The sequence below is a fragment of the Nestor notabilis genome, unplaced genomic scaffold (assembly GCF_000696875.1).
Source record: "Nestor notabilis isolate BGI_N333 unplaced genomic scaffold, ASM69687v1 scaffold15832, whole genome shotgun sequence".
Lineage (NCBI taxonomy): Eukaryota > Metazoa > Chordata > Aves > Psittaciformes > Psittacidae > Nestor > Nestor notabilis.
In genome coordinates, this window is record NW_009919846.1 from 82928 (window position 1) to 107617 (window position 24690).

At 40.6% G+C, this 24690-nt stretch overlaps 1 protein-coding gene across 1 annotated transcript in view; it reads right to left on the minus strand.

The window, feature by feature from the left end:
- IGF2BP3 (insulin-like growth factor 2 mRNA binding protein 3) overlaps nt 1–24690 on the minus strand; it is a gene marked incomplete at its 5' end in the record, with an annotated part of 111802 nt that overhangs the window by 71558 nt on the left and 15554 nt on the right. Inside the window, one exon of the mRNA XM_010010424.1 lies at nt 16756–16804. Coding sequence (XP_010008726.1) covers nt 16756–16804 — 49 coding nt within the window. The remainder of the gene's footprint in view (nt 1–16755; nt 16805–24690) is intronic.

The following is a 24690-nucleotide window of genomic DNA, read 5'->3' on the forward strand; positions in this document are numbered from 1 at the left end:
AAGTCTAAAGTAATGTTTGCAATGTTGTCCATAAACATTTCTAATGCCTACAACAGTCTACAGTGTTTCTATAACTTTAAGTCATGCTCTTAATTGAAGAAATACCAAAAGGATCTGAAAAACTGTGGGATAAATACTCACAATTATATAGTTCAGCTAATTGCTCATACTCCCAAAAATAAATAGGTTTAAGATTTCACACCCCTTTGCTATATGCATCTTCAAGCACTGCTGGTGTGGCAACTGTCTCTGTATCCTCCAGCTTTCTGCTGACAGATTGTTTGGAAAGCACTACACCTTTGGCATGAGAATATCACAAAAACTGAAATACACACATACAGAGATCCAAAGCTCTTTAGTTCAAGCTCATAAAACATCTTCCCCATACCAGTGTGACCCGACACTGGGTGTCTGGCAAAGATGATGAGGATAAGAGATGCCCTCTGCTCCCACCCCTGCCCTGGTCTTTGATAGAAGCAAGAGCCCCAGGAAAGCTGCATGTCCCTCAAATCATAGAAGGCTCTCTAGCATCTAGGGAATACAGCATGAGGATGTTACCATGTAGCTGCTGTGATTTAGAGAAGGTGGTGGGACAGGGATAGGGCAAAGAAGAAAGCTGCTTCCTCCAACAGTAAGTTGAAATGAAATCAAGATGAGAATTACAATGCACTCTTATCTGCCAAAAAGGACAGGACCTTGACTCACAAGCTGGGAGTTTTATTTTGGCACAGTAAGACTCTGAGTATGAAGCCTCACCAAATAGTTTGAGTCAGTTTGAAAGTCTAGAAGCCATAGTCAGAATTGCCTGCTGAAAAAACAGCATGCAACAGGACTGCATGCATCAACCTACACTTGCTGTTCTACTAACATCAACATCAGAAAGGTTAGAAAACATGTAAGCTAACAGAAGATTATTATTTGGCTCACTTTTGCTCAGCTCTAAGAAAGAAAAACTGGTGTATAGGAAGTACTTTGCAAGGAGGAAGGCAAGGGCTTCAATGAGAGAATAATTAATGGACAAGTACAATTATTTTGTTCCAGATAGTCATGAAAATGCTTATGAGAAGGCTTAAAGATGAACAGAGAAGGGGTGGTGTTTGTGGAGGAGATGGTTTTGGTTTTTAACTTTTCTTTGCAGACAAAACTTGGGATCATCTCAGGGTAAAATTGTATTTTGCTGATCTATGAAAATACCCCTGAACTGTTCATCTGGCACCAGGCTAACAGCCTGGGAAGATCTATTTAAAAGCATTTTTTTTAAAGTGTAAGCAACTGCGCATGAGATGCTGGAACTCAACTAAAGACATCAATTTTTCAATCTTTTTATAATCTACATTTTTCTTTTGCCAAGTTTAAGATGTCAAAAAGAAAAGCAGAACTAATACATACTATCTATAATTAACTTGTTAGTCACAATTTGAATGTGATGATATCACTGTTCTGAAACCTATTATTAAAGTGATCCCTCACTTGATTATCAACTTACCATTGCCTGAATGAGGAAAAAAAACTCATGAGGAAGTAAACTGGTACCTTTATTTGCTACAATTAGAGCACAAAAGATAAATACTTGAGAAGTATTTCTCTTTTTTAACACTTTCAAAAACTTAAAACTCTTCACTTTTTTGCTGAAGCACATCTGCCATGACCCCAGGGGGCAACAGTGAACCAAACCGACATGCTGCAGCAGTCAGCAGTGGTTTTTAAGGGGTTTCCCTGCACAAGGGCACAGCTCTCCAGCAGTAGAGTCAGCAGTGCCCGCCCTCACACTTTACATACTAGCTATATCATTACTCACTCTAAATTTCCCATTGACACTGAAGGCAACTTCTTCTATCACTTGCAAAATGGAAGTTCCCTCTGTCCACAACCCAACCACCTGAATTTGGTTGGGGGTAAGAAGGCTGGAGAGACAATATTTTCTACCACATATGCACTAGCAAGTAGTCAAAGTGTTGCTGTTGATCACTTCTGGTTGAGTTTACTTCCACTAAAACAACAAATCCAAAGACCAAAAGTACCAAATGCCACTGGAGCTCAAAAATTTGTCATGCCACTAGTTACAACACAGTCTACAATCTGTTCACTCCCCAAATGCTTTGCTTTTCTTCTTTTCTTTTTTTTTTGGTGTATCAGTACAGAAAACAGCATATAACTTTCACTCCATCATTTCACACAACCTGTACCATCTGCTTCTCTGAAAGGGGTAAATTTGCTGCAAGTCAGAAGTTCCATAGTTGTTTTATTTATATATTTGGCCCTGTGGTGTTCATGTTTATTAAAAATATTTTTTTAAAAGGCCTTAAAAATACTTGGGAGATAAGAGATACATGTGCTGCAGAAGCACATGCCTGTGACCACACTAACAGGGTAATGCACATGGTACCATGAGAGATGGCTTTCAGGAGCAGCAACAGTGATCTCGAACAGGCACCCTAGGCACTGCTGTGCTCTGCCATCAGAAACCTGCTGCCCCTCAGCATCTTGCACCTTGCAGAATCCAGGGTCAGCTCCAAGCAGCTTTGCATCAGCAGCCTGGCATTGCCAGCAGCAAATTTTCAGGTTCACCACTACCCCAGCAAGGAAAGCACATATGGCCGGACAGAACTGACAAGCTTCCTCCCTAATCTCAAGGCCAGAAGGTCTCCTCTACACTTGTGAATCTCCCATCAACTACTAAAACAGCTGGTCCCACTGCATCAAAAATGCAAAAGACAGCATTGCACCTTCTTTGTCAAGGAGAAGACAGACATCTAACAAGTTACATGTAGTAGGGTGGTGCTTTTAATCCACAAAGCTCAGAAGCTAATACACAGAAGAACTGGCAGCAATGCAGAACAGTCAACAGAGTCCAAGAATACTGGAGGCTGTGGCTCCAAGATCCCTTACGCATTACAGTCTCAGTGACTCATTGCTTGGTTCACCTCTGTGAAGCTGCATTAATGCACTGTCTGAACGATGGAGAAGTTAATAGCAGTTTTGCAATGGAAATATGAACAATCAAACTGAAGGGTGGCCATGAAACAGGTTGGTTCTAGCAAATCAGTGGGAACTGTTGACATGATCTCAGAAAATCAGGTATTCCTACTGTAGGGAGAAAATAAGTTGTTCCTGTCTTCACTTTTGCAACAGACAGTGACTTCCCAAAAGGGTGGAGAGAGGGTTAGCTGCAGACTTTAAGCAGCAAAGCACATCAGTGCCTCGCATAACCCGAGGAAGCTGCAACACCATAGTTTGGCAAGCTGAAACACAGTACCACATAGCTTGTAACTGTTTTGTAAATAAACCCACACTTCCATGTTGAAGCAAGTTAACATATTTCATTAGTCAGGTAAGGATGCCACTTAGATCTCTTATGTTTCATGAGGACAGAAGTTACATTGCTAACATATGACCACATGAAACAATCGCCAACACATGCCTTTCTGCAGAGTCCAAAGGCATCACTGGACATTGGCTCAGACAGATGTCGTGTCCATGGAAGGCATGGGCACTTGTCTCTAACACTCCTGAGCTGGCAAAAGCTCAGGTTCTCTTTTAATACATTTTGTGGTCCTTCCACCTGCCTCCTAGATCCCTCAATGAATTTCACAGCCAGTGAGCTGTGGACCTCCAATCTGAGGGCTAGTTGTAGTGGGAATACACAGCATGGCTAAGAGAAGTTCATATCTGCTATACAGCCACCTGCATACATTCCTAAATGTGTATGTAAGTCCGTTACAATTTACTGGAGATAGCAGAGTAGGAGGAGTCCCAACCACTAACCTAGCATGAATTGCCCCTGCAGTCCCAGACATGAAGCTACTTCAAGTCTTCGGTATCCCCCCACTGCACCGTTTCTTCTGCTACATGTTTAGAAATGGGATGCCACCAGGAACACATGCCTCCTGGATACAAAGCTCAAACCTACTGGCGGATGACAATGCACACTTATTACTTGGCATTAGCAAGAGGCTGATCTGAAGGGGCAACAAGAATGTTTCCTGTAAAGATGCAGCCACTGAAGCACGTAAGTCATCCCAGCTTGCAATAGTAACCTAAACTAGCAACCGTTTGGGGTGCAATAACCAATACCCACAAATCAAAGTTAGGCAGCATGGCATCAGCTCGTTATCCCTGCAAGAATGCCACAGGTCTACAGAAGTCCCATAATCAAAAGAAAAAAAAAAAAAAAAAAAATGAGTTCTGTAGCTGGGATCTAATAAAGATCACTTCAGTGTAAGCTCATATGAATGGTTCCTGTAGATTTCAACACATTTAGATGGAGAAACCATCACCAGAAAACAACATGCGAAGAAAAGGCAGGTAGCACGTGAAAGTTTCCCAGACCGAAAGCCTGCTGAATCTACACGAGGACACTAGCACACACTTGTATCAACAGAAGATTTGTAACTCGGACCACATCCAAAAGGGTGACAGCTGTTATATGCAATCAGATGGCGGCTACAGATTTTATTATACATCCAGTGCAACAAAGGACTGAGGAACACCTACCTAGAGGCCACTGGCACATCATTATAACCCTCCACTTCAGAGTACATAGTTGAGGTTGGCCTCCTGCATGTTGCTCACCCTGGGTACTAGTGATCAGTAAGAAAACTATGCGAGCAAATAAGTGAAAGTGCTGCATGAGTAGCTATCTACTACTCACATAACAACCTGACTCTATTACTAAGAGCAACCTAAAACCCAACACCCAATAAAAGGTGTCCCAAGAAATGTTGATTTTGATTCATTTCTAACACACGCGTTTAATCTCCTATTAGGCTTTATAACAAGGCAGCTGTTTGCAAGGATAGTTTTAATATATCTTCCCTCCCCTCAAAGTTAATGGTGGGCTAAAGTTTTCAGAGTGATTTCCTGTTTGCATTATATTCTAAAAATCCTGCTCATTTGCTCCACTAAAAGGCATGTGCTTGGAAGTGGTTTTGAAGGCTTTTAGTCACATCTCCCCCTTTTGATTGCCACAGCATCCAAAGCATCTGAAAATAAGAGAGCTATTTCAAGTTACATTCCCTTCATTCCCTGCCCACATGTACTTGGCTACCAATTTGGGGCACAGGATCAGAGGGAGCCTCAGGCTTTAGAATAACACAATCACTTAAAAAAGGAAATATATCAACAACTTCACCTCCCTTCCCCCTGCTCAGCAGATTTGACTCAGTTGGTATTCACCTACATCTTAAAGATCTCCTACATATTCTACATGTCCTCATAGCTGCCTTCCAAGGCAGCTTCCAAGACTCTTGGAGCAAGTACTAGCTGCTGAATGAAATGGAAGCATGCAGATGCAGATTGTATTGTCATCTCTCACCTTCCCATAAGCCTGCAGCATTTCACCTTACTTGGTACAACAGCTTCACTGCTTGCCTCATCTGTCTCATTCCTTCTGTGGGACATTCTGCAGCCTGAGCTCAAGTTATTCTTTGTCCCCACACAGTCAACAACTCAAGATTTTCCCATAGCACTAGATGAAAGCAAGTAGAAACTGTGCAAAGAGGCATAGATGGGGCCACAGTCTTGAATGGCCAAGTTAAAGACTGCAACCAGAATGGTCCCTGTGGAAGGGGAACACAGCAGCAATGAAGCAGCATGCTTGTACAAATAGCAATACAGTAGAAGGCTTGTAACAGCAGAGTAGCACCACAACCTTTGCAACAGTCTCAGCAGACTTGCTCATGAGAGGTGGCTCAAGAGCTGCTTTCTACTTGTTCACTGAACAAGGCTAAAGAGCACCTTGCACAAGGGTGAGGAGAGATGTGCTGTCTACATCGCTTTATAGAAAAATCAGCTGGACTGGAACTAGCTTACCCCTTGAAAATAAGCACATTTGGTTTCCCTCCCTCCACACAAGAGCCAGTTGCATAAAGTTAGACCAACATGTGGTACGCATATGATTCAAATGTAACATTTCCTGGCAACCAGCAGCAAGTCCACGGAAGGATCTGCACTGCTGATAATGTCGTTTTTTCCCATGGCTGTCATTAAAAAAAGTCTTCTGATCTCTTGAGATATAAGTGGCAAACCCCATTCCACTGTCTTTATTGCAGCACCTTTTGAGGCAGGGAGGGCACACAGCACGCAGGGTGGAGAAGCAAAATCTGAGACATGCACCAAGGTCTCTTACAGCAACTACCTTCATAAAATGAAATAAGCTAACATGACTGACATAACTGTGGGCAAATTCAGTCCCTCAACTCTAATCGCTCAGTAGAATTTCCAAGAATGGGAGAAAGATAATCAAAGCATGGGGAACAGCTTCCACACAAAAAAATTACTAAGCAGGCTATGGCTCTTCATCCTGGAAAAGAAGTGTTTGAGGAATAAAGGTCCTTACAATAATAAGGGAAATAGGGAGGAAAAGGTCACGGAGATCCTACTATTCACTGTTCCCTTCAACATAGAAGCTGGAAGGCAGGTCAAAGTTCACAGCATGTGAGATGAGATGGTTCTTCTTGCAAGATGCCCTAAAGCCCATGCAACTCTTCATTGCACTGTGCTGTGGATGCTAGGAGTTTGCACTGGCTCAGGAACACGTTCACAGAAATTCTGGATTAATTTCTCAAATACAAAGCCACCGTTTCTGGGTCAGTAGGTTACAGGGCTGCAAAATGCTGAAAGCCAGGAGACTGGCTTTATATATAGTGAGCTATCACTATATCCTTGCCCTTATTCTTGTACCCCTCCCAAGACACAGCAAAGGTGGGGTACATGACTATACATAAACCTTTTTTATGACCCAGTGTTGCTGGTTTTACGTTCTTTTGCACAAATTAAATGGATTAAGAAAGGAATCATTGAAGTCACTTGAAGTTAACATTTTTCTATTCCTTTGGCTACCATGAGTAAGAGCTCCTAACATTTGTGCTATTACTGCCTGAGGAACAACTCATTTACATTTCCTCTAATTCTTTTCAAATCATACAACAGGTAAGACTGAAGAGGCAATCCCTGGTAGTAACATCTTCTTTCAAGGCAGGTAACATATTAGGTAAGAACTTCTCCAAGAGCAGGACAGAACTAGCTAGTTTCTTAGTCACATTAATTTTACAACACTTGAATGGCATCTTCATTTACAAAAGCATGCAGCTTTACCAGCAGCTTCATACATGCTAACAAAAAAAGGTACCGACATCTAACTTCATTGGGAATTTTTGGGCTGCACTCCCAGCACCTAAAAGCACCACTTTCAGAGAAGACTCAACACCAGTAAGAACTACTGGTTCCTCATTTCAGAGGAAAAGTAAAGTGAACAAGATTTAAGATGTCAGGCAGCATGAATAATTAATTCAGAGAGACTAAGTTCACATGCAACAGACATGGAAAAGCTATGCCAACAGCTTTAACAGCACTTCTTTTTATCCAAAAAAGTCTATTCTTTCATAGGTCAAAAACATACTTTGTGACTTTCATTACAACTTGGTAAACTGAGGTTGCATTCAAAATGGAAAGAGTTTCTAGAAGCTACAAATTTCACCAAGTAGTCCCTTGGCATTTGGTTTTTATGTTATTAGAGTACCAGAGAGAAACAAGATGATATGATTACATGTGAAATGAAGAAAACTGCTGCTTATTTCACTTTGGGGCTTCAATCACAGGTAGATACTGCATTCAGTTTTGGCACCTCCAGTTCAAGACAGACACTGAGAACCTGGAATCAGTTTAGTGAATGGCCACCAAGATGGCTGGGGGCTGAAGTACCTCTCCAGTGAGGAGAGGTTGAGCCCAGAAGGGCTTTGAATGGAGCATAGCAGTGGCCTGCCCCAGAGCTCATAGAGAAGATAGAGACAAACTCTTCCCAGAGGTGTGGGGCAGAAGTACAAGAGACAACAGGCTCAAGTTGACACAACAAATGTCCTCACCAGGTAGAAGGAAAACAAACCTCACTAGTAGAATCCTTAGAACTGGTGACCCAAAGAGGTTGCACAAACTGTATTCCTAGAGGTTTCCAAGGCTGGACAAAACCTAATGCAATGTGGTTTGAATTCAATACAGACCATGCTTTGAGCAGAAAAAGTTGGCCTATAGACCACTCTGACCCAAATGGTTTTGTAATTCTATGAAAGCACATGTCACAATGCTGGATAAAGAGGTTGCACCATGTGACTCCTTAAGTAAAAATTATAGGTAAAGGGTGCAAGGCTTTGGCAACTAAGCCCTTGATCAAAGGTCTTCACAGACACTGTGAGACACTGGCACAGGTTGCCCATAGAAGCTGGGGCTGCCTCATCCCTGGCAGTGTTCAAGGCCAGGTTGGACAGGGCTTGGAGCAACCTGGTCTAGTAGAAAGTGCACCTACCAATGGCAGGAGGTTGAAACTAGATGATCTTTAAGGTCCCCTCTAACCCAAACCATCCTACAGTACCTTTCTGGAACTGCAAATAAAAAGTAAGATTTGGTGGCTGGTTTCCCCAAGAAGTGTTTCAAAGCAATCAAGCTTTGTGTGTCTTAATATTTCTCATGTTTTGGAGTCAGGGTTAGTGACAGGGTAAACAAGTAACCATATTATTCCAGGATTGTGAGCAACATATTGTCCTAACAGTGCCAACCAACCCCATGGTGACAATGCCAAAATTCTTGCACTCTAGCAGCTGTTTTAAGTATTAGAACATCTCTGAAAAGTTAAGACATCACAAGTTGTGCCTTCCTTTATCCTAGAAGATCAAAAACTAGCCAAGAATACAGATCTTTTTTCCTCCTCTCAATAACAGGACAATGGGACAGATTTTGATGGGGGAAAAGTTTGGATCAAACAATTGCACCCATCAGTCACACTGAATCATTCCTCTTTTTTTTTCCCCCTCTATGTCTCCAAAGAAATAAAGCTTTCTTTTCTTTTTTTTCCTACTAAGACATAAAGTCTTAGTAGGAATGGCCACACTTGACACTTAAAACTCACTGGTTTTCCATGCTTTCATATTAGAGCCCATTCCAGCCAAAAGCAGTTCATAATCCATCACAGGAGATCTACACACTGAATCACAAAGCTGTGTGACTCATCTGAGACAACAGACTGAAAGTCTCAGTTCCAAGTAGATACTTCCCTCCACTCCTTGTCCTGCCCCCTCCACAGCAGGGTTAACCAACAGCTCACAAACTATGCCCCAAAGTCACTGCTCAGCACGTTCAGAGAAACCAGCAGCTATTCCAGCTTGCTTAATATTCTGGTCAAAAAGCTCTGTCACTTCAGCACCTTCTTCAGAATTTGCTCAGCCAGCCTTCCTGCCTCTGCCATATGACTCAAAGTGGCTGCCTGAACAACCAGCAAACACCACATCTGACAGCACCAGCCCAAAATCTCCTGGATCATATTCTTTCAACTTACCACCGTGGGCACCTGAAGGAAAGAGGAGCAACTTTCACACCTCTAAACTGTGTCAGCCAAGCTAAGTCTGACTTGATGGGTCTTCTGATTTCTTTGAAGGACTACTAACATTATGCCTAGTTCTTGCAGTTGGAAGACCACCTTCTGTACCTTCTAGGTACTTAACAGAGCCTTGACCTCACCTCTAACTTCTCTATTTCTTACTTAAGCTGTACTTGCACTGCAATACAAGTTTCTTAAGGAAAAAAGTTATGTTAACTAATGCAGTGTTACTTTTCTAAGCCTATAGCTATAATAAAAAGCACAGAAAAGTACCTTCAGTGGGGGCATCTGGGATATTAACTCTTAAATGGGGTCAGACTTTTGATAAAAGCATCACCATCTACTTTTAATATGATCCTGATTTAAGTAAAAAATACTGTAGCCCAGTTCTCCAAGAAAAATTACTTTTCTCGTTAGATTTTCCCCTTGTTTATAACAATGATTATCAGCACCACTGTAGCCAACACACTCCTATGAATAAATCATTCCAAGTGAGAAATGTGCTTATTGCATGTTTATCCAAGGACCTTCACTCCCACACTCTGTATTTTAAACACCTGCAAAAGGTGTTTATTACCTCACATATACCTGTAAATATCACCCCCTATAATTAAGCCAGGCAATTAAAATCCCAACATAAGCCAGAGTATGTTGTCTTAAGTGCAAAATTGGGTGGTCTGCCATAGACACGGTCACTTTTCTGTATCAGATTGTCTCACCTGCCGCTAGGCCCAGCTCAGGCAAAATAGTTAATTCAGAGTGTGGGGCCCAGGTCAGCTAGCAGAAAGGAAAGATCATCCTTTCTTTTTCCTTTGACAGGAGAGAAGCAAAAGCACCCCCTATACTCCCTTGGGTATAGATCCAAGACCAGGAAGAAGCAGTGCTGTCCAAAGGCTCTGCATTGCCCCAGGGACTGCTCTATCCTGTAATTAGGAATCAAAATAAGCAGGTGATCAACATTCATCCTTTCTTTGATGTGCATAATTCTTGCTAAATCTGCTTTCTCGTTATAACACAATTGACAGTCTTTGTGTGGGGGATCTCTCTCTTTAGAAGGCTTTTGTCACAGTCCCCCACAACAGACTCATAAGGTAAACACAACCAATACTACAACAGCAGGCAAGAAGTTGACTTTGTGATCAGTGCCAGGTAATAGTCATTACCAGCCTGCTGTCAAACTGACAAGCTTTATTTCATAGTGTTTGCAGGGACCACCTCATCTAGTGTTGTATCAGGTTTGTGTTTATTAAAATTGAAGACGGCACAAAGCTGAAATGGAGTGCAAATGTACCAGAGGACAAGAGACCTAAGAACAATCAATTGCCTAGAAACAAGAATCCTGAGAAGAGACTAGCAGAACTTAAACTCACTCCTTAACCCTCCCTAAAAATTAGAAGTCTTAAAACATGTAAAAGACTACTGTGGAGAACAGACTAACGTTCTCCATTCTCCTGTTGAGTGGGACAAATAGTAAGTGGTAAAAAGTACAGCTTAGTGTCTGATGTAGCACACTGAAAAGGAAAGAGAAAGCAAAGATCCCTACTAGATGTTCCTACACTTAGCAGACAGCAGCAGATAATTTGTGCGTGCTTAGCATTCTGCTTGCATTTTTATAGCTATACATATTTTCTATAGCATTACATTAAATTAGGATTCTTGGAGGAGGCTTGAGGTGAAAGATCACTTTTCAATACATTTTAAACCCCTTTAACATTGATTCATCTTTCTTTTTGAATTCTTCGAATTGTAGCTCAGCTCATTCCTGCATCTCCCCTTTACATCTTGCTTTATATGAGAAATATCTGCTCCGTATAATCCTAATTTATTCTTAATTGCAATAGTCTCATATTTTTCTTTTCCTTTCTTAAAACCTAGAAGTTCCCCACCTGTCCTCTTCATATCCTTGGTGTTCTAAAATAAGCTGCATCATAAGCAGGTGTCATTCACCAAGATGAGTTTTTACACTGCATCTCTAGATTGAAAACCAACCAACCAACAACCCACCTCACACAGCTGTTCTAAATCAAAGACACGACACAAGCTACTACAGATCCTCGGGACAAAGAGTTATGTGCACTGTAAGAAGATTTACTTACATTTACTCACAACCAAAATCAGTCTCAGTTCTTTTGAAGAAACTGGGGGTTGTCTTACAAAATACGCAGATGGGTGGAAATGGTTCAAACCTTTCTTGCATTGACAAATCTCAGTGCAGAACCTGCACTCTCATTGCAACTCTGATCCAGAAATCCTTTTTCATTACTACTTCTGCTTGGAGAATCTAAAACATCAGAGGTCTCAACATAACTATGAGACTTCATGTTGCATTTCCTTGAAAAAAGTGAGGAAAAGCAAACTCTATTTAGTAACATCCTTTTTCCCTTTGGAAGAGCTAAATCAGACCTCCCTTCCCACACATTTCTGTCCCTGAAAGCAACCTGCAAGTCTCACAGCAAAGCTAGGAATACACATTCACAATGTTTTTCTTGCTTCTCTACTCACTCATCTGGTTCACACTCCACAGGCTGGGCTTTTAGTATACCTTTTTTATTACCAAGTTCATCAACACTGTATCTGTTTATCTGCTCCATAGAAAACGATAAGGAAATAAGCCCACAGATTAAGTAGGAACCCTTTTAACAGCTACCTTCCTGCTGAGCCAGCAAGTGCTGTTTCTGGCACCATCTGTGTCCTGAAAGTCTGTTCTCTTTCACTTTATTCACTAAACAGGGTAAAAATATTTGGAAAGAAAAATCTCTTGAAGCATATTCTACACTGGGGAAACTAGTTTTAAAAGAAAAAAAGGTGATGTTTAACATAACAGTTCCTTCTCAGAAGTCTACTTGGATCCCCACCATGTTGAATCCAAAACAAACTCCAAATACTTCAGGCTTAAATCACCACACCTTGACTTCCTCCTAGAAGGCATATCATTTTGTCTTGCAAATACACCTCCACTGCTGAATACTCACAAGCAAAGTGAGAGATCACTTGCTGTTACAAATTAGGAGTCAAAACAGTATGTTACAGCCTGCAGTTCAGGAAAGAGGAAGAGAGCTGTTTACTGTTCTGCAGAGATCATAGCCAGGGTGCTTGTTTCCAATAAGAAAGTGTGAAGAATGGAAGAAGGTGGTGTGCTAAATCCTTCACTTGTCACAATTCTTAGCATCAATCTGGACTTTGTATTTGATGAGTAAGGAGAGTAAAAGGGAGGAAGGGAAATGATACCCACCTACTAACACTAAAGAGAGGTCCACTAGTTGTTTGAAAGTTTGCTTCACCAAAAACTTTGCAACAATTGAAACATTTCTTTAAAAAATAAAATCTGGTCCTGCACAAGTCCTTCATATTACTAAATTGATACAATAACCTCTACATGCAATTTATGTATAAACAGAATAAAAGGAAGAAGATGGATTCCAGAAGTGATAACACTTGTATGGAACATAGGCACTGATCCAGAGTCCTCAAACCCAGACAGTCCAGTGAGGGAAAGGGGAAAGAAGAAAATGCAAGTGATCTCCTGCATGAGTAGAGAACACGATCCTGGATAAGCCCCTACCAGTCCAGACTTCAATTTCAGTCTAAGGCAAGTCTTCAATTTTCTTAGTTCAGAGAAAGATGCTGCTTTCCCTCCACCTCCAGTTTCTCCTAGCTGGGCAAAGAGTACAAGAGTACCAACCCACACACACAGAAACATTGCAGAACCTTGCCAAAAATCTTCTTGTGAAGTTCAAATTAATTACCAGGCAAGTTCTGTATAAACTTAACCTTGAATGCCTTGGAATACGTTAGAATTTTATCTTTTACAGCTGCACTTTAAAGGTGAGCTCTTCAGGATAGCAACCCTGTGGGGTTCTTTCAATGTAGCAATGTAGCAGACTATAGGAGGTCATTATCTGCCTTTCTTCTACCACTTAACCCTGAATATGGTCTAAAAGAGGTTATCTTACCTTTTTTACTTATACCATAACGGGTTAAGTACAGAGGCAACTCTTACATTACCCAGGGGAAACAAGTACAAGTCCAGCTGCTACAACTAGTTCTAAGAGTCAGTATTTTGCCCAGTAACTTCAACCTATGTGACGGACAAAACTCATTGGAACATTTTTCTCAAAATGCCAGCCAGAAAAGTGAATAGTTAATCTGAATTTGTGAACTTGGTTTATGAAAAGTCTTATTAGTAAATGCTTGTTACTCTGGCCATTTACACCCAGTTTTCCAAGCTATATGGAATAACTAGGCCAAGTGTCCTACCTCATGAGTCTTCAGGATACCCAGTTTTTTTCCAAGTGGAAGTCAAGCTTTCCTTAACATTAATGTTTTCTCTCTTCCATGCTACTAAAGACTCTAGATTTTGCTAAATAGATGCACATGCCTCTTAGAAAGAAGGTACACCAGTGAAACAGTTCCAAGGTTTTCACAGGAAATTCATTACTCTGGCATTTCACGAATCTTAAGAGCCAGCTTCCATCCACATAGAAACCAAAGCACCCATACTGACAACGGGACACCTTCCTCAGCTGATACATCACAAAACATTCTCAATTCAGATAAAGCTTCAATTTATTCCCTGAATATTTTTCTGTTTTTGAAAATACTGTTCTCTGGGGTGCTCAGGAGTGGGAACTACTACTAAACTCCGCTATACTTCACACTACAAACACTACAGCTACATTCCTGTAGGACCAGCATTCCTTCTGCTCTTCCAGACCTGCTTTCTACAAACCCAACAACCTGCATTTGAGAACATCATGGATGCCTTTCCTTATTATAAGACATTTTGTGGGTGATGTGTTGTATGCCAAGGACCGTCTCTGTTGCGTGTGGGTGTGCACAGAGATGCTCCTTGGGTCTAAGCCCCATGAGGGCTCAGAACTTACAGGTACCACTACAACACACTGGCAACAAGAACAGCTGCAAAGCACTGAACTAGAGACATGCACATTGACTGCTTCCCACATGAAATGCTTGTTTTCTATAAAGAGCAAAATTAAAACAATTATTTCAACAAAACTTAAAAAAATACTTTTGCAAAGAATGACAAGGTAGCCTTCCTAATAATGGTTATACAAAAAAAAAAAAAAACATAACAAATCTTTCCTGTTCTTTTCACATGTCCCTATGACACTGTAAAAAGAAAAAAGTGTTGCAGGGTACTGTGTGTGTTTTGTGTTTCAATATCAAATATACATGAGGGCTGAGAGACTGAACTAACCTAGAGACATCTTTTATCAGTTGTTTTTGGTTTGGTTTTAAGGATTTCACACCCATTAGAAGTCAGTCTTGATTCAAGCAATTAACAAAGGAGTGATGAGGCAAGCAGATTGGCACAGAGGGACTATAAGACACAATTTGAGTAAAATTGCTCCAGCTGCCCGCATGTGCACATACACATTTACATACACATCATCCCCTCAGAAAATATTATGCAAGAACATTGCTTCAATATAAATCCCTTTTTATAAGTATAAACTTTTAAACTCTCCCTCCCAAGCAACTGGTTGCAGGAAAGACTTGTTGTAAGAAGGAATCATCCAAAACTTTCTTACAGAGCTCAAAGGAAGTTTTAGAACTAGAAAGTAAAAAAAAAAGAGAGAGCCCAAGATAAGCTTGACATGAGACAATTCCCTGGTTAAGTTAATCACCAGTTGCTGTATGTTGTCATCAGCACTCTTGAGAGCATATAGAACTTACCTGCTTAGTGCAGAAGGGACAGACCGAAAACACTTACAAAGAAAAACTTTAGGAATTTTGTGGACAAACTGTCCTTGGCAAGCAGCCCTGATGTTACAAGAGAATGCAAAAGTACTGTAGAGGTTATTTTGGGGCCTCTAAATTCTATGCCCCGACAAAGGGTCAGGTCTGTACAAGCAACTTGAGGATATCTAGGCAAGGTTGAAATGATGCTAATAGGGACAATTTTAACTCTTCGTTGGTAACTTTAGGAAGACACAGTGTTTTAAAAACTGGAACATAAAGATCATGTCTGAGGCCAGATGTCACCACACAAACTACAGCAATGGAGAAGTAGAGGGAAATCACTTAAAAATCAGGAAGCAGATGGGCCAAAGAGTAGATACCTATAACATATAAGCAGTAATAGCTACATACATGTAAGAAGGGACAAGCAGGTTGATGCATTTTTATGTACTTTGCTCAACAGGGCCTACATCTGTGTTTATTCACATTTTTCTGAATCACATGCCTCTGCTCTGGTACTATTCCCACACAAAACCCTCAGAGGAAGTTTTACCAAAATACAAGTTAATCCTCAAATTAGTCACCATCAACCATTTCTACTACTACACTTACCAAAAAAAAAAAAAAAAAAAAAAAAAGAAAGAAAAAAGAAAAAACAGTTCTGAATTTGAAGTACAAGGTGAAAATGGTTCAACTGAGGGGAGCACATGGTTCAGGAAGCACAGAAGAAATTCTTATACTGACAGCACACACCAGAAGGGCAGACTGAAGCACTGAGAGATGGTGTGTGCTGATATCTTACAGAAAACCTGCAGGTGATAGCCTAGGTTGGACAGAGCAATGCCTCCATTTTTCTCCAAAGCAAGGAAACAATCAGGGAGGGCAAATAAAGAAGTAGCTACAGATGGAAAGTCAGACCAAGAAGGCAGACCAAACCTGTTAAGAGAACAATGCTACCAGAGCTTTAGCCTCAAACCCTCCACTCTCTAATCTCCCTCAGGCAAAAGGATGACTTACTACTAGTAAAACGTCAAAACAATATTTTAAACACATCCAAGGTAGAAAAAACAGTTTAAAAAAAAAAAAAAAAAAAAAAAGCAGATCTGTTCTTACGGGAGCCCATCTACTACAAAAATTATATCACTATTTGTGGAGCATAAACAGCAAGTATACAATATATTAGTGAGAACAAGTAACTGTAATAGCATGAGCAAATAATTTGCCATACCACCACCACTGTAGATAAACAAGGAAAAATGAACAAAAAGAAAGAAAAAGGACCAGCATTATTAGCATTTAATTTCTGGTTTTATAAAGGTTTTGGCCAAGTATTTACACATGAACTTGTATTAAGTTTACTGAACTCATACATCAGACACTAGCAAGGTCCAAAATGGGCAAACTTTCAGTCAAAGAGAGTGGCTGCACCAGGAAGTTAGCATTCACCAAAGAATCCATTTCAACATTTTTTATGGTTAACTCGGAGAGCAGAAATGAAGGCAGTTATCTGAATTGCTTAGAAGGCTCTATTGTTTCCTCTTCGAAAGGATTTTTCCCCAGAACAGAATGGGTGGTGTGTGCAAAGCAAGCGAAAGGTGGGGGAAGGGCAAGAATCTTGTGGCTAAAGAGAGAAACAGAAACACAGTTTTTAAGCACAGATACCAATTTTTAAAGTAACTTCCTACCTCCCACTGCAAGTGAGGCGGGATATTTCTGATCTGAAGCTTCCGACTCCTGCAGATAAATTAAAGAAAATAGTTTAAAAAAAAATAAGAAAGAAAACATTATTGCAAGATAGACTATACATAGTGTCATACATTTAAGCATCTGTCATACTAAAAGGGGCAAAACCAAATACACAACTCAAATAAAACCCAACAGATCGCTAGGGGGGAAATGTCAGGTCAAAACCATTTCAAGTCCAAAGAGCTGTTACAGAAATACTTGTTACATATTTGACAGCTGTTGCATTTCATGAGGTCTCCACTTTTCTTGAAGACTATTTCTATTTCAGCTTTAAGGCCTTCAGTATCTAATTCTCCATGTTATAAATGGGTGTGATAATCCCATGTATTTGTACTGGGCTCCCCTCCACACACTTGGAGAATTTCTTGGTTTAATACTTTATTTTTTATTTTTTTTTTTAAATTCACCATGATGGTACTTCAGGATTCTACATCCCCTTCAAGGAAGAGAATATAAATTTGAATACATACATTCGCTTTGATATTAAGATACTCATTATCCTAACGACGGACTGTTTTCTAAGATTTAGTTGGCTGGTTTGTCCACCTCTGATCAGAAGGAAGGGGCAAGAATCAGTAAATTCTTTGTATTTTCACCCCAAATTTACATCAGTTTTCACTTATCTAGTAAACAAAACATTCACTTTGAAGTGCTACTGCAAAGGCTGGCAGCATGCTGGCTGCCTTCACAGCCAAGTCCTTTGTCTCCTCCCTTCCCCCAAAGTGAGAGAACAAATAAATGCCAGAGATGCCACAAAACCCTTGGGATTCACAGGAATGTGTAGATTAGCACAGTTTCAGCTGGGCTCAGGTAGGACATGCTGGTTGGGTCAGTCTGGCTACCCTGGGTAGACCTGGGGAAGGTAGAGGGGACAAAGTGCAGTCTAGCTGAGGTCGCAACTGCATTTTGGTTCACCAAAGCAACGAAAGTAAGTGTCTTGTGTTCAAACATTCAGTTTTACTCAGTGTTTTAACTGCTCAATACTGACATCTCACAGAAAAACACTTCATGTTTTAGGAACTTGTTATAGCAGAAAGTTTGTTAAACTTATAGAGACCAGCAAAATCTTGCAACAAAATAAGTTTCAGAGATGCTCCCATCTAGCAAGAAAATCAGAAGCTTTCATTTCCCCCCCCCTCAGATCCGTTTAAAATACACTCCTTTCCCTCACACCACCACCAACCACCCACATAGGCCCGCAGCAAGTGTTTTACATCTTGAAATGCTCTTCTCTAGGCTTTGTTTGGGGCCCAGCCAGAGCTCCCAGCACAAAGCCACCTTGCCCAAACTTCTCCTCATGTGGAGCCATCACCCCAACACTGCGGTGACCATGAAATCAAGCGATAAGTGCATTTTCTCCAGAAAAGATGAACAGGTTTTGGTCGTGCAGCATTTCTCAGCTGTTTTCACTCCCTCTCAAGCAAGTAAGAGCCAATTTCAGCATTTGATCATTTAAATAGGCGGAGAAGGGAGAAGGAAAACCCAAACTGCACACAGCTCCCTTTAAGCTTCCATTTCCAATAAAGCAAAGAAAGATTCGGGAGCTGCTTCACTGTAATAGGGACAGGGGGGAATTTCCTTGAAGTCTGCAAAGATTTCCTTGAACCGTAATCTCAGCTGGTGATGCTGGTACAAAACAATCACCCTAACGTGATATACTGCTCCAAAACATCAAAGTGATCTCACACAGCCACTGGAAACTTGCAAGTGGGGTCCTAAAGTAGAACATAAAAGGGGATGCTCCTTCAATATTAAAATACTGGGAAGTTTTAATGCAGAAAAACTCCAAACCACAGAATTGGCAGCCAATACGCTACTCAATGAGCTTCAAACTGTGTCATGCCATTAGTCTTTCACACTTGTAGATTCAAATTAAAATTCATTAATTTCTTAGCAAGGAGTGCCACTCACAGAAGGATCCGAGCACACAACAGCCCAGCCAGTGCACCAACAGGTCTCACCCCAGCTCCACACAAAACTAGGCAACAAATGCTCATGCTGAGCAGTGTGGATTCACTGCTGAAGAGGAGAGGTGGAAAAGTCCTTTCCAGAAGCACATATACAAGTTTCATACAAACTGGCACCTCAGATTTCAGAAGAAAAACCTACATATCTTTACTGTCCAGCACCTACAAGATGGACCAAAGAAAAAAGCAATCTCTGCATTTACTCAACAGTAAAGGACATAACACAAGGTTTGGAGTTGTCTGTTTTATTTCCAACCTGACTTTGAGGGACTAAAAAGTTTGATGCAATTTAAAAACTTTTTTCAGCCAACATTTGCAGCACAGAAATAACTTGAACATCCTGAAAAGGAGGTGGAAGAGGAAGGGAGAGGAGCAAGGAAGAAATGCCACCTTGAAATTACCAGTTCCTCTACCACATTCATAAAGAGCCAAAGGAAATGGCAAGCCAAGTACAAAACGGGTGCAGTCCCGCTGTGCACCTCAGTTTATGGCAATAGTGAGACACCTATTGTACAAAACTGAAAGGTCACTTCAAAACAACAAGAATAGCTGTATCAACCATTTAATTTGAAACCATTTACACCTTCATCAGTTGCTTGGCTGCACGACGAGTAGTTTCAACTTGTCACCCAATGTGCACATCTGAAGTCTGGTGTTTACTGATGCATGTGAAACATTAATTATTTTTTTTATTTTATATTATTGATGTATCACAATTAGCAATGAAAAAATTAATAAAGCTTTGCGTGGCAAACAGAGGAATCACACAGAGCCAGTGTAACACAGAAGATTGAGCATCTTTGAGACATCTCCATTTCAGTTACTATGACCCCTATTAAAAAGAATATCTAAATCTGTTTCTTAAAACTTCCTAAAAATACACAAAGCTTGTAACCCATTTCCCCCTGTAACCTTCTCCCCACACAAGAAGACCAGATAGAAGCTACAAAGGTAGGTTTGCGTTCCCAGGACCAGAACAAGCACTGAACTAGTAGCGAGTAGACAGAGCTGGAATGTCTCATGTGCTGTGATAACCTGCACAGCTCCAGCTCAGACACATCACTTCTCCCATCCTTCTCCTGCACTTTGGCAGCCCCCTGCAGCTCCTCGCTGCAGGATGGCATTACGGATTTGCAGTCACCTCTACTGTGTGCACATGAGCCCACAAAGAATCAGCTCCCAGCTTCCTCAAGAAAAATCCCAAACCAAATGCAGATGTATAGCAAAGAGTAAGGGACAAAGCTGGGTCTGACTGAATTTACTAGAGCGCAACAGCTTCCATGAGGATGGGTTCTGATTTCAGAAAGCACACTTTTGCACACGGACAAAATCCTACACAGTAGGTGGAGAAAGGAAAGAAAAAGATACGGGAGCATCTTCCCTGAAATACTCTCCCATCTCAGACAATGACAGCCCTTATAGGGTGCTTTCCATCTTCCCCATAACCTATTTTCCTCAGCAAAGTCCAGTATATGCAAAGCTGCTGTCACATCCCAGAAAGCATAAACCTACAGAAGATTTTGGTTTATTTTGTTGTGAAATCAGCTTAAGTTTTGTTACTTTGTAACTACTTGCAATCATACCAAGTGTGTCAGACAAGAAATTGTCCTTTCAAATTCCACAAAGATATTTTAATGCAATAGTTTTATTTAATATATAGCTCACCTAGTCTTAATTCCTTAGTAAAACACTGCTGACAAGTCTTAATGTGACTCATGTAATCCTTGTGTATGCATTTTTTCCAGTTTAAGCCTATTTTTAAATTAACTTCTTCCATTCTAAATAGGCATTGCACATCAACTGAAGGAAAAAAAAGTCTGGGCAAATTATGTTTGTGAACTGTATCATATGAAAGTTTTTGAAAGCTACCTATAGTTCACAGTGTTTGAACAGGTATTACTGCTTGTTTCTCTTCTTCAAAGACATCCAAAACACCTTTTATTGGGTACGAAGAAAACAGACTTCTCTGGTTTCTGTGGAAGGTTAGTCCGTAAGCAACTATTTGGCAATAATTTACTTTTCTTAGGAGGAGTTACACGCATTCTAATTCTTCTTTTCAGATACTATGCAGGTAACTGGATTCAGTTGCTCCAAGCCACTGCTGATGACCATACATCAATATATTTATTTTGGGGGTGTTGAAATATGAAGCCTTGTGTTTGGGGGACCTGAATATCTCTGTAAGACCGAAAGCAAGTAAACAAAAAGACATCACTGTGCCCCTTCACAGGCAAAGCAGTGTATTTGTGCTACCTGTGTGCAGAGGCAGAAAGGGCAAAGTACCATGAAGATGTACAATTTACTAAAAGCCGTCTTTAGTGATCTCTGAAGGGTAAAGATCTCATATGTAAATACAGATAAACACATGCACAAGGACACTCAGTGCTCCCAGCCCACAAGGACCCTCCACACATATGAAAATACTAAGCATGTCTTAGAGAAAGGGTGGTGGGAGGAGAGAAGGAAAAAAACCTCACAATTTCAGCTTCCTTCCTTTTATGTGTACTCTGCTTCTCTCTCTGCCCTCCCTATATACATCTCTTTTTCTTCAACCTATCAAAATCCTCTTGGGCTAAACATGTCTCAAGAATTACCTGCTTTGCAACCCTGCATTAAATAAAATCTCACTATACACTTTCACTTGCTGATACGACCTCACTGTATGCTTTATGTGACATTTAGCAAAGGCAAATCACGCAAGACCTGCACCTCCCCTTAAGGGGCAATAATTTTAAAAAACAGGAGATAGACAGTTATAAAGCAAATAGCAGTGAAGTGTCATGCTTTTGCTCACAGTTCAAGATTTTTTGCGTATCTCATGGTGTATCTCATAGGTGTGTCAGAATTGGACTGTTTCAGAAGGGAGCATACACAAATATCAAAGCAATTCCACACTGTTGTTGTAGCCACACTCTTACCAGACCCTTCTCCCCATCCTCCCTCCTTCTCTTCTCCCCAGGGACCTGCTGCCTGCTGCTCCTTAATTCCCATTTCTCAACAATAATACCATGTAATAGTCTCTTATTTCAGCAGCCATATAAACTACAGTGTTAATGCCTTAAACGCTCACAGCACATACCTACTCTTTTTAAACAAGAATCCAATGAAGGAAAAAAAAAAAGTTAAACATGTTTGAAAGGAGATCAAGTGAACATCGACAATGTTAGTCCATTCAATTGTTTGAACTCAATACCAATGGGATAGAAAGTAAATGCTCTACCTTTCCCACTCTTTGGAACATGCAAAGAGCAAGAACTTATTCATCTCATCCATTCTACATAGGCACTACTATACTGGTTACCTGGAAAAACTCTTGGCACCTCACACCAACAGACACAGAGTCTACCAATACTCAAGTGCTGTTACTGCCTAGTGCTGCCTCCAGATCTGTGGTCCCCTGGCTCCGGCAGCTATTGCGTGATGCCCCTGCAAACCCACTTGCCTCAAGAACCCTTTTTCTCCCCAAGCTGCATGAAGATAAAAGCTGTCATTTCTCAAGCTGACTTCACTGACAACACAAACTTAACATAGACAGCTGGAGATGAAATATTAAGAAGAAGAAAAAAAAAACCACACACACCCACCACGCAACGAAAAACCCGCTATGGACTGTGGCCAATGCCATACGATAAAAGAAAACTTCTGTATAAAGAAAGTCCTGACGTGAACAGCCATAGAAACAAAATTAGTGACTCCTATAGCCACATGGAAAACTGAATTTATAAGGGAAGGGGAAAAGGTGTCCTATTGTTTAGTCTGCAGCCAGCAAAACAAATACAGGCAAGAAAAACCTAACACGAAAAGCTACCCCCACACACAGACTTTATTAGTTTCTCCCCCTCAGGTTGCTTCAGATACTGATGCTTGATCACAGTAGAGTGAATCAGTGTTTTTGAGGCTCTTTAGGGAGGCAAGTAGGTTTACAGGCTGAAAAAAATAAATCCTTAACTCTCAATTCATATTAATGCAGTTGTGAAAAAACAGAGGCAGATTTTTTAGTTACAAGGGGAGGGCGAGAGGTTCTCATTCTCTTCATTGTAAATGTAGGCAATGATACAGATTAAGCCACTGCAGCAGCTTGTCCTGTAAGAGGTGCTGCAGTCTGCCTGCTGCCTGACTTCACACTGAAACCCTGTGGGTTTAAGCAATTCTTTTGGTCCTTGAAAGTTGTTCACATTTGATTCCTGAAAGCACTTAAATAGTAATTAAGTCCATCCAAATAAAAAAAAAAGTCTTAAGCAATGTGCCTTCTAAGCCATCTTTTTATACATTTAAAATTTTATGTCTATACGCACACAGTTATGTATCAATTTGCTGACTCTTAACGTGTTGTTTTGAGAAATAAAAAAGCAGAGGGTCACACTCCCTACTTACAAAGAAGCTATACAAAATTTCTGCTAAAAACCCACTCGATTTCAGTAAAGTGTCAGAGGTTTTTGTATCACTTCTATTGAAAGTTAATTGATTTCTAGTGTATATTACAAGGTACACTAATGACCACTACTGTATTTTATCAGACTGTGAACCTGAAAGTTCATCTTGATGAACTTACTTTACAGAACAAAGGAAAATGATTTCAAATACTGACTTGTTAACGAACATCACCACTTCTTATTTTTACACACTGATCTGGACAGCAAAATACTTGAGGAGGAAATGTTATTGCTCCAATTTTAGACCCAATTCAGCAATTCAAGCAGACAAAGCTTATCTAAGCCACAGGCAAACTGCAGCAATACTCTTCTTTGTGTTGCCTCACTGTTTAATCCCAGACCTGGATTTAAAAGCACTCTGTACTACCACTCAGAATAAGGATTTTCCATAAAATTTAGACAAAAGAAATTTTTTTCCTCAAAGCTCATGCAAGACATAATGGTTGGCTCCTAACTACCTTTTTCCCCTTTCATCTCACACATACAACCAGCCAAAGTAGCTGCTTCAGAGAGCTGTATTATCTCAACATTCAAGATGAAAATCTAGCTCTTGGATTACCTCACAGAACCCTTTGTGCTGATGATCAAATTTCCTACCAGTGCCTGCGAAACATCAGATTTGCTTACTACTACTTTCCACGAGGACAAACAATCAGAAAGCTGTCCATGGGACCAGTACTCCATGCAGCTGCACTCCCTAAAGCCACCAGCCAAACCACAGGGCACAGGGCTATGGTCTCCTTGCAGGATAAACTCAAATACTCCAAAAGCAATCGGATATCTGTGGACAAGATATGATAGCTAAAGAAGCACAACCAGAAGATCCAAGTTACATCATTACGAGATAGGTGAATCAACCAGTGTAACTCTGACTGGCTTTTGCCTGTAACCATTTGCTTCAGGATTTCAGTTTGACAATTCTTCACATCACTAATTAGACTAAAAGCTTATATTCATTATTTGCAAATTCCCTGGAGTGGTCCATAAATACATTTTAAAAAGAAAGAAAATTCTAAAGATTCTGCCATTACCATATTAATGTTGAATCTCTCATTTTTAAAAAAACTTTCATTTTCCAGGTGTTATTAATAAGAAAAGGCTGTTAAGATTTTTAAATCTTTTTAATTAAAGAATCAAACACTGCTTTAGATTTGATGGGAAGTTCCAGTATCCTTCAGGAAGATGGGCTTTCATGTACGTTTGGGGCTTCTGACAGTTCAGACCTTTTCTCTTTCCCCATACTGACAACACTCTTTGCAGAAACTGAAATTATTTACTGTGGGGAGAGGGGAGAGAGCAGAGAGCAGGTGGTCCTGGTTCTGACTGGGGGGTGAGGGGTGTTTGTTGGGGTTTGTTTTTTTGGAGGGGGGAGTCTTTTAGGGGTCTGTGTTGTGGGGGGTTTTTACCCTGTTTGTTGCAGGGTTGGTGTTTTGGGGTTTTTTTCCCCCGCCCCTAAATGCCAGTTTCTCTTTCC